The sequence below is a fragment of the Egretta garzetta genome, unplaced genomic scaffold (genome assembly GCF_000687185.1).
Source record: "Egretta garzetta isolate BGI_Z169 unplaced genomic scaffold, ASM68718v1 scaffold264, whole genome shotgun sequence".
In the NCBI taxonomy this organism is placed as follows: domain Eukaryota; kingdom Metazoa; phylum Chordata; class Aves; order Pelecaniformes; family Ardeidae; genus Egretta; species Egretta garzetta.
In genome coordinates this window covers 2,940,401-2,951,579 of record NW_009259685.1, presented here as the reverse complement: position 1 = coordinate 2,951,579, position 11,179 = coordinate 2,940,401, and the positions used below count along the sequence as shown (strand labels likewise).

At 41.4% G+C, this 11,179-nt stretch overlaps 1 protein-coding gene across 7 annotated transcripts in view; it reads left to right on the top strand.

Moving 5' to 3' along the window:
* IKZF1 (IKAROS family zinc finger 1) overlaps positions 1–10,944 on the top strand; it is a 70,373-nt gene extending 59,429 nt beyond the window's left edge. For 2 of the 7 annotated variants that reach the window (XM_035894153.1, XM_035894154.1), the window contains exons 8-9: positions 2,100–2,234; positions 6,500–10,942. In XM_035894153.1, the coding sequence (XP_035750046.1) occupies positions 2,100–2,234; positions 6,500–7,206 (842 nt within the window). In that variant the 3' untranslated portion in view covers positions 7,207–10,942. Of the gene's footprint in view, positions 1–2,099; positions 2,235–6,499 lie in introns of all 7 variants that reach the window. The other 5 variants (XM_009638737.2, XM_009638735.2, XM_035894155.1 and 2 more) reach the window with 5 other exon arrangements.
* The last annotated feature ends 235 nt before the right edge of the window (positions 10,945–11,179 follow it).

Sequence of the window (11,179 nt, the reverse complement as noted above, 5' to 3'; positions counted from 1 at the left end):
TATATTTTAACTTATGTTTGATTTCTTTAAGAGGAGAGTCAGCACCAAATTAGGAACCTGCTGAATTTAATGGAAAAATTCTTATTTTAGAGGACTAGAATCTCGCTGTCCATATGAAGTTCTTCTCTTAGAGATATTATTTGGAGTTTTGCATTTGAATTGAGTGGAGGTGTGCTGAAGTCTTCCCAGGCCTATATAAAATAACACAAGAAATAAGTTTATGAAGTTGAAAAAGGGTCAGTTACAATTCTTCAGTCACTTGTGGATTTTCATTTGGAAAGAGTAAAATGATTTTTTTTTTCAGTTCACAGACACCAAATTACAGAAAAATAGTTATCTGGTTGGTAGCAAATTTCAGGGGGGTTCATGTGCAAAGGCTGGAAATTAGTACGTAATTCAATTTGCCCCCTTTTTTTTAATAGGAGTTTTAAAAATTTTAAAGTTTGAAAGTTGAAGACATAACTTACCCTCTCTTGAATTCATTAGAAATTGAATGTTATTATATCCTAAAGAGATATTTCTTCATCATTTCAACTTTTAACTGAAAATTCATCTTTTTTTCCCCTGTTGAACGGGCTGCTTTAGCACATTCTCTGTAAGCCCCTTCCTGAAGTGGTATCTGGAAGCCACAGCCAGCACAAGATGCTGCCGTGTGCTTGTTCGGTGACGACTGGGAACCATCCATGCCCTTTACTCTCCTGCACCTTCATGACCAAATTCTTCTCATATCTTGCATTGGTCACAAGCTTTAGCACCTTATGGGGCTGGGGCATAATTCCATGAGACTGCCTGTCACTGTCGTCACTGTCACTGCAGCAGGGACTCAAGAACCAGTTGTGTGCCCTTCAGTTTGGTGTTGTGGAGTGGTGCTGTCTAGGACACTTCACCCGCTCCTTCCAGTTATCCATCAAGCCCTGATTTCATATCTTTCAGGAACAACAAAACTTTCACAATCATCCTTTTATGGCAGTGGTATATTGCCAAAATAACATTGCATAGGAACAGCGTGTTCTCAACTATTGAGAAACACCCAGGTACCAGAGTAATGGGTTCTGTGAACCAGTAAATCCAGTGATAAAACAAATTCTCAGCAAGCACAGAAGGCAAAATGCAGCAGAGTGGTGCACCTAATTGAAAGAGCTTGCAGAATCGAAGTCTAAAAATCATCTTTTGCTTCTCCCTTTAATAGCAACTCACAAGTTCAGGAAAAATATCCATATCCTAGTAGCAGGTAAAAGTAAACTTAACCCCTTTCTCTTCTGTCTCTGACATCCCTTGCCAAAAGAAAAAAACCCAACCAAACAAACAGAATAAAAACAAACCCCGGCTGTGCTGTGATCTCACTGCATATTACCTTTCCTTTAGTTGCTGGAAGTCAGAAATACCTTTCCATACATTTTTCGTAGTCATTGTTTTGACAGTGCATTTTCATACATCCCTTCTGTTTCTGCAGGAAAGTACTGAAGTAAAATGTAGTGGAAGTGAAATAGCCTCCCTTTCCTAGAGCCTCACAGCTAAGCTCCTTTCTAACTCTAGTGTCTCAGCATCAGGAGCAGGAGGTTGGGAGACAGGTCTGAGCACTGGAAATCAGTGCTCCACTACAGATGTGACTTTAGCAACTTAAGTTGTCATTTAAAGTCTAAAATTGCACCAAGGCAGTATAGCAATATTTACTAAGGGGAAAAAAAGGAGGTGGAGAGAAGGGTTGCTGTAGCTTGCAAATACATCTTCCACAGCTGGAACTGGGAAGTTTGTCCATTTTTCCTGCTCAAGAAGCAATGACCGTACAGGTTATTCACAGAAACACGGAGTGGCTGTAGAACAGGGGTGGAGTGAGTACGTTACGTACAGGCAGGCGCCTTTGCAGTTGCAATCTCACTTTTGTGTCCTGAACGAAGGAAACATGAACATGTACATAGATTAATCAGCGTGAGGGACTTTGTTACCAGGAGTCAGAATCGTCCTGTGTCTGCAGCGGTGAGCTCCTGCTTCCAGCTGGTTGGGAGCGAACAGACAGCTGAGAAACAATAACCTGAAGACAATGGTTCCATTAAAATGGAACAAGCGTGCCTAACCCTTCTGATGTCATTTGATTTCAGTCATAAAAGAGGAAACTAACCAGAGTGAAATGGCTGAAGACCTGTGCAAGATAGGGTCAGAAAGATCCCTCGTGCTGGATAGACTAGCAAGTAACGTCGCCAAACGTAAGAGCTCTATGCCTCAGAAATTTGTTGGTAAGAGTTAAACGTTTGCTGTCTCCTAAAAAATAAAACAAAACAAAACAAAACCCCAAAACCATCTCACAGGATTTTTACTTTTGCTTTATGATTTTACTTGTTTTACTAAATTAGCAATATCTATCTTTATAAAAGCAGATGCAGCAATTTATTGGGGGGGGGGGGGGAAACCCAAACCAACCAAACTTCTCCAGCATACATTTCTGCATGTTTAATTTTCCACATCTGGAGATCGATTTTAAGTCTTTTTCCTGTCTTTTTCTAATGCTTATGAACCAGATCATTACAAGATCTGGACAGGCTCTTGATGTTGCCTTAACAACCTGAAGATAAGAATAGAAATTTCCTATTGGGAAAGCATCTGACCACACTTTCAGGATTATTTTGTTAACTTCTTGGATGACACCCCAATCTGGGTATATTGGTGTTTGTGAAAGCATTTGTGAATAGCTGAGCATAGGCTGGATAATATTCTTCACCCCTTCATAAAGTCTGAGTACTTTTACAGCCCAAAATTATCATAGTAATAAATAAACCTAGGTCTGAGAATTATACTGAAATGAAAAGATCTTTGGGTACATTCTATAAATTACGCAAAAATTTATGCCCATTTGCATGTAGTAGTTTTTGTCTTAACAATGAAAAAATGGAGGCTACACCTGTAAAAATGGAGGCTATACCTATATTGTCCTGTTTGGTAAGCCTGTTCCAAGTAGTGGTTACATCAGTTTTGTAACAGCGAGACCCACTGACAATATTTTGTCAGCTATGTGGAGATAGTCTTAAATTAACAAAAACAGGATGGCATCTACTCATATCTAGTTAGATTCTTTTATAATTCTCTGCACATTCATTTATAATATCATTCCATAGGAGACAATCAGAGAAAACTGAAGTCTTTGAAACAAAACACAAATTCAGAAGGTCTTCAGTCAAAAGTCAAGACAAAAAAAAAAACAGTTTATGGGACAGAAATTCCAAATATACCTTCTTCAATGAGGACAAAAGGGTAAAAGAAAAATTTGTATTTCTGAAACAAGGAAAGGGGAATCTCAGCTATGTCAGGAGGGGCCACAAAAGGTTTGAAATGAAAGTCCAAGATTGTTTTCACATCCAATTCCAGGAGGTAGTCAAGTATAAGAAAAGCTTATGCTTATAAAATAGTAGAGGTAGTTACCAAAAATATATCAACTAGGTGAAGCAAATCTGATCTGTTTAGACGCTGTAGTAACTGACTGCATTAGGCAAAATACCAATTCTGTGAAAGCTCCAGGAAGACCAGAAGTGTTAAAATTTAAAAGGTACTAGCAAGTATCCCATATGCGATGTATCCGTGGGTGTGGACTGGCTTTTTTGTTCTCCTTTTCTCTCTTCACCCTGAGAAACAGTAAAGACAGCCCGTTTAACTACGAGTTTTAGGAGGGCAGAGCTTCCTGTCAGTTGGTTATTCAGGGTGCGGTATACAAAGACAACCTACTGACAGCGGATATCTAGGGACATTTGCTAACCTTCAAAAGGGCAAACTTTCCTGACAAGAAAATGCCCCCAAATCCTTTCCTTTCCAGTCCTCACCTGCTGCTTCATGTAATAGGTACATTCCTGATTAAACAAGGTTGGGCTGACTGGTAAGGAGAGCTTTTGGGTAATAAAATATGTTTATTGCTCCTGTAGATTACCGTGTCATCCCAATCCCCATGCTGAATTCCAGGGAGAAGGAGCAAATGGCATCCTTTACATAAGGGAAAGACTGACCGATGCTTCACTCATTTTTCCTCAAGGCTAAATTCTTTACCTTTCAGAAGTGAGATTGTTTACCAAATTAAGCCAGTTAGCTGTAAAATTCTTTCTGTATTCCAAACTGGAATAGCTCCCAGACCCAAAAGCAGAACAGGGCCGTCCAAACTAGAGAGTGAGAACTGCAGGTGAGGTTGACATAGGTTTATCATGTTAAATCAATAGGCAGCAAAGAAAAGAGAGGGGTTGAAAACAAAATAAAAAAAACACCAAAAAAAAAAGAAAAGAAAAAAGTGCCCACATGAGCTGAGTGCGTTTTTGCTATTTAGGTACCTGCTGCAGACCCCTGAGCAGTGCAAAACTTGAAGTGCATCAAACCATTAGCAGTTTAATTTACTTATGCTCTAATAACCACAGAAATGAGCTATTATTTTTAATGAGTGCAAGTATTGCCTGCATTGCCCAGACATAGAAATGATACCTGCCTACCTCAAGTTTGTGCCTGTTTCAGAGGCTCTGCTTGGAAACAAGTTTTTCTTATGGGCACTTGATCCTCTCAGTCCGACTACCAACTAGTTATGCTACATAAAGCAAATACTACCCAAGGAACAGTTATTAAAATCATGCCTTCTGGAGGCCCAAAATTTTGTGTATAATGAACACCAGTCCCTCTTTTCAGTGGTATACAGTGCCCGTGGAATATAAACGATTCCGACCTTGTTTTTTCCTCCTTGAGTCAAGGGTACGCATTCATATTAGGAGAGCTTTTCTGTACTTAACTCAGGAGTCTTTCACAACGCCTGTTTTGAATCTTAACCCTCAAACTCTGCCTGAACACTATAGCATTAGAAAGGGTAAACCTGGAGGAAAAAAGAACGCGCTCTGGTGGAGGGGTGCTCAAATTGGCAGAATAATAGGGAGAGGAAACAAGAGGAAGTAGAAGCTTGTGAAGGGCAGCTAGAAGGTGTCCGTACCCTACATCCCTGATAGGAACTTACGCAAGGCTCAAGTGTTTCTTTGCTTGCAGAGCACAGACAAACTGCTATGAAACCGTGTCTTGTGGGAAATGTAGACAGCAGGACTTTCTACACTTTAGCCCCATCATTGCAATAGTGTCATGCTAGAAGTTTTTTGGGCTCTTCACTGACTTTGAATAGTCAATTTGAGTAGAAAGTGGGTGGGAAATTGTCGATAAATTAATTTGCAGATCTTCTGGTAAATTTTCCATCCTCCTATTAGCATTTCTTTCAGACAAATTAGGACTTTCCAAGGCCTACCAGCTTATGTCATGTTGATTAGGAAATGGTGACAGCACCTCATAGAGATGTTTGCGGCTTTCAAATAATTTCCCAAGATCTGCAGAGCTAGAAAATCCATCCGGACCATAGACAATGTGTCACTGGTAGTCCCTAGTAACCTGTGGGAATTTTTTACAGCTTTCTATTTGCATAAATATATTAGGGGCCTGATAATGACATTGATGGTTCACACTGTTTGAGAAGACTGTTCAGGTTCATAAAATCAGCATCTCTGCATTTAAATAGTTCCTCCCACTCCTAACTTTTACCATCTATGTTTTGCTTAGTGCTATCTGTCCAGGAATTTTAAGAAATTGTAGTGAAATTCAGCGTTCAATACTAGGGTATCCAGCTAGAGACACATTAGTGCAGATTTTTTAAAAACTAAGAGTCTTACTTTTGGCATCCCCCATCAGAGTCAAAGTTACAAGCAACAAGTAATCATGCTCTACGTAGGGCTTTTTACCTTGTAGGAAAAATATATTCCAACTACAAATGCACTTAATTTTTTTCCATGGTTCTTGGCTGCTCCTACAGATGATAATTTTTTGACAAAAAAAATTCTAGGAACATGAGTAGCTTCTGGTATTGTGTCTAACACGGCTTATTTAAAAAACAAGGTGGGGGGGTGGGGAAGTGGCCATGTGAGAAGTTAGGTTTCTGTTGATTTTTCTCCAAAATGACCTATGGCCACATTGCCAATGTGGGTTATTTGTAAGAAACTGAAAGTCTAAAACTAAACCATACAACTTCCAGTCTAAAGCTGTAATATTTTGGGGAAAACTACTGATAAAGTGCTTCACACGCTGAAGCATGAAGGCCAGGCTCGCTGTAACTCTGCTGGAACACTGCCTTCACTGACCACAAAGGCAGGCCTCAGCTCGCCGCAGGAGGAAGATGAAGGAGTCCAGTTAGAAAGGAGAAAGAGGATGAAGCACTCGATCTGTAGCTCCCACGAGTCCCCGTATCATTATTTCCAGAATAAGTTTTCATCCATTTGCTTTTCCAAAGACCTCAAATTGTCTTGCAGGTTAAAAAAAAAAAAACAAACCACCAACCACCCATTTTTCTGACCAGCTATAGTAGAGAACTATGAACGCCTCTGGTGAATTTCAGAGGTGGATTTGATCAACTCTTTTCTTCCGTGTTGCTGTTTCGTTAACCCGTGATGTTCAGTTCCTTCAATATGTAGAAACCAGCCCTCTAACTGCTGACTGCTTTTCGCTGCAGGTGAGAAATGTCTGCCCGATCTTCCATACGATGCCACCAACAACTATGAGAAGGAGAACGAGATAATGCAGACGCACGTTATAGACCAGGCCATTAATAACGCCATCAGTTACCTGGGGGCAGAGTCCTTGCGTCCCCTTGTCCAGACACCACCAGGTGGTTCTGAGGTGGTGCCTGTCATCAGCCCCATGTATCAGCTCCACAAACCTCTGGGGGACAGTCAGGCTCGCTCCAACCACACGCCTCAGGACAGCGCAGTGGAAAACTTGTTGCTGCTTTCCAAAGCCAAATCTGTCTCCTCCGAACGAGATGCCTCTCCCAGCAACAGCTGCCAAGACTCAACAGATACCGAGAGCAATAACGAGGAACGCAGTGGTTTAATTTACCTGACAAACCACATAGGTCCCCACGCAAGAAATGGCATCTCTATAAAAGAAGAAAACAGGCAATACGATGTCTTGAGGGCAGGTACTGACAATTCCCAGGATGCTTTCAAAGTGATCAGCAGCAATGGGGAGCAAGTGAAAGTTTACAAGTGCGAACACTGTCGAGTCCTTTTCTTGGATCACGTGATGTACACAATCCACATGGGCTGTCACGGGTTCCGCGATCCTTTCGAATGCAACATGTGTGGCTACCATAGCCAGGACAGGTACGAATTCTCTTCCCACATAACTCGAGGGGAGCACCGTTTCCACATGAGTTAGAACTCCTCCGGCACAGATCTAGCCTCAACAGCTGCGTTACTACGAGCCACAACAGCAACAAAGCACAAGTCAGCTGGACGGTAGAAGTTACAAGAGAATCAAAAGTTCAGCCATCTTCTCCCACAAGAAAAGATTTTTCCTTTTGGTAGCACGCATTGCAACTCAGTTTTCTAAAATGAGTACTAAAGTTTTTACTGAAAATGTTTGATCACCAAAAACCTTTAGTAATGTAAGTAGGAGCTTTTGTAGTCACATAGCTGAAAGCCCTTCCCTTAATTGATGCTTCTTGCAAACCTCCCTTGCCAGAACTCTTAACCACGCGCAGGATGCACCACACGGACGAGAACGCAACAGGCAGGAGCGGCCAAGCTTTCTCTCTTAACACCCTGAGCATAGGGCTCTTACACCAGATGTATGGCTTTGGACTTCCTGGTATTGTTTGACTCTTTCTGGGGAAGATTAAACTCAACTAAGGATGGAGGGGCCTATCTCAGATGACTTCACAGACAGCCGGGGTGGGACGGGATGCCCCAGCCAGAGGGTTCTGGGTTGCTTTGGCGGTAAAAAGTCGACCATTGCCACCTGCAAGGGTGCTGCTGGTGTTGACATCGTGGCATGCCTTGTTTGTGTCACTGGGCAGGTGAGCAGGTATGTGAAGAAACACCCCTGTAATATACTCTGTGAAGTATGAATTGCATTTAATGTATAGAAAAAGGGTATTGTTGGCTCTTCTTTGAATAAATGTTTTCTCTCCCTATCCAATAAAACCCCACTTTTCGTTAAGCAACCCCTCCTCTCGCTGCATAAACAAGTTACAATGTATTTAATTTCTCTTTCTTTCTTTTTTAAATTTTAGTTATTTAGAAAAGTATGTTGTACAGTTGAGAAAGTCACTAGCTAGAAATATGTGTGGGGAGTCTCCTTATGCACATTTTTCATCTTTTTAAACTGCCTGGAAAATATCCAAATGTCCCTCTCTTACGTATGAAAAAAAATCCCATTTTGCTTGCACAGAAGATGTCCTCTTGTAGATTTTGTGGCTCTACTTGTAAGTGTGGCACTTAATTATTTTTAAAGCACCGAGCTGAATTAAACCAGCCAGCTGAATTTTGTAGCCTTCTCCTTTTTTCCTGGCATTTTCTGCTTAATGAGGGACCAAGCCCTGCAAAGGTGCTGAGAACCCTGGCTTCTTGTTCAACAAATCATTTCACCATGTGCTTTAAGTTACTTTTACTTCGGTGGAACTAATTTTAAGGTTAAAAAAATGGTGTTTTGCTGAATGGAGACCAGAGACTGCAGCACTTTGCAGAGAGCGGTCAAGTCCACCAAGAGCTTTCTCCATGGGCGGGTTCTGCTGCCAATACTGTAACTTCAGATAGAATAAAACTCCTATGACAAATAGATTTTAACCCCAAACACAGCTGATATTAAAAAAAAAAACCAACCTTTTTTTAAAGCTTCTACTTAACTTCCTCTTCCAAATAGTTCATTCCTCTCCCTGAACACCCTTGTACTTTAAGATTGGGCAAAAAAGAAATTTGTGCAGCTGCATAAAAATCTGTCATCGGTGCTGCAGTACTTCCTGGGCAGCATTCGTAAGAATAACCCATCTCATAACTGCACGTATAAGTACTCCTACTCTGCATAGTAAATGGGTATTCTGCAATAAACACAGCCATATGACCAAGAAGACCAGCAGTCTTGTCGTACAGTTGCATGTTCTCCATCACAAGTGACTGCGAGCCCATCTATTTATTGTAAAAGCGATTCAATGGAACCACGAGCGCTGGTACCTAGGCCAGTCTGGCCTGAGATGTGTGGCTATATTTGATAGACATTTCCTATATATACACACTGTTGCAGGCACGCAGAGTTCCTTCTTCTGCTTTCACTTTTGCAGGTGTAAGTCAGGAGCACCAACACTGAAGTTAGAGGGAAGATACTGACGAGATAATGAATTACAGATACGCGCTTTTACAATCGCACGCCTTAGCTTTACACACCGACGGTAAGACACTTACTTCAGGTGACACGTGGGCACAGAGGTGTTTTGGCATCGACCATGCGTGCGTGCGTGCCTCTTTAGTAGCTTTGGCACCAGCTGTGAGCGCTGTGTATGAACGCCCAGGGAGTGGCGCGTCTACCCACAACAGCGAAAGCAAATTACTAGTACGTGTTAGCTAGGCGAGCACATACGGGTTGGCCAACGACACCCCACCCCCCAAAAATGAGTAGTGGAAACCACAGGCCCAAAGGTGATCCCCTCTACTCCTGCATTATAACTCAGCTGCCTTAAGAGACATCATTGCTTGTAACCTTCCAGCCCGAGCCACTGGGCAGGGGTTGGGCACAAGGAGTCGTTGGCCACTTTCGTGCCCCAACTTCGGTTTTGTCATCAATGCCTGCCACACGTTCCGCTTCAGGACAGACAGTACCTGGTGAGGAGGTACTACCAAATATTTTATATAGGAATGACCTGAAGAGGACCTTCAAGGGGAGGGGGAGCTTACGGTGATGAGTTTCCTTTTGGGTTTGTTTTGGTGGGTTTTTTTAATAAAATGGAAATGGGTTCATTTTTTCATAGCTGGTAGGGGTACATTCAGCTGTTCTCACCCCTCTCCACTTTTGACGGATACCAACCAAGAAGGGCCCAAGTAATTTCCCAGCCCCGCTGCGATGTCCTGTGTGACGTCAAATGTTGGCTGCACAGACATGTTCTGCTTGTATTGCTCTTCCCTAAGCGTTCTTAGATTTAGGCCACTATATACCCATGCCATAATTTTTTTTAACCCTTCATTTTAAGACACCCCAAGCGATAAAGGGGAGGGGGACAGAAGCTTATTCAGGTGGTTTTGCTTCTTTGCTTTTACTAAAATCCAACACAAATAAAGCCGCGTTCATTAACCATGTAAACAAGCATAGCTCCAGTGGAGTTTAAGACTGCCTTGAACTTAGCTTTTAAAAGGTGACTTCTGATGACGGGGAAGGTTCACTGCCTTTGCAAGATCCCTGTGCACACACGCACGTGTATGAGTTGCTGTGCCGCTTTTCTTGCCGACATGCACATTCCCTATCCGTGCTTTTGTGTATCATTAATGTTTTATATACGTATGTACGTGTGTATATATATATCTGAAATGGTTCATATGACATGATGATGCACTGTCAATCACAGTGGGTTTGTTTCCTGGGTCTGGAGTTTCCTTATTTATACTATAACGGAATATGTTGATGTTGTATATTAAACAGTACAGTAGTATAAGTAAGTATATTAAGACACGGTGTATCAGAGGGCATAGTCTAAAGGCAGGAGCAAACAGCATTCCCTGTTCACAAAGGGGCTTTTTTAGGATTGCTTTTTTTTGATGTTTTTTTTTTCTTTTTTTTTGCACAAAACCATTTTCCATTTGTTTAGAAGCAAGTGTTTCAATAATTTTATTTATGAACATATGCAAGGATGGCATGAAAATAAGATGTGGGGTGTGTGTGTGTACATCGAAGCAAACTGTGCCCTCAGAAAACTAGTTTAGCATAATCCCCCTTTTTCTCTTTTTTTGCTATGGTGCAATACCCTGATATGGTTTAGCTGAACCCTAAAACTAGTAAATATGGTGAATGGCTTTAAGTTTATATCTGTTTTAAAAAAATAAAAAATAACCGCTTCCCAGCCCTTCCCCAGACACTGCCTTTTCTAATAGAAAAGTTGTATTTACACACTTTTTTTTTTTTTTTTTTGCTGTGGTTTTATATTGTAACTTCATTTTTCTTTCAGAACATTGTATTTAAAAAAAACACAAAAACCACCAAGCAAATTTCATTAAAATTGGAAATGTTACTAAATCATGTCTGCAAAGTGAGATGTATCTTTTACGACAGGAGAACAAGGTAAAAAAAGCCCAAGCCCAAACCCCAGAGCATTACTGCCGCTCTCGTAGGGGGTGAAGAAGAAGTTGCTGGGCACAGCCGGAGGCCC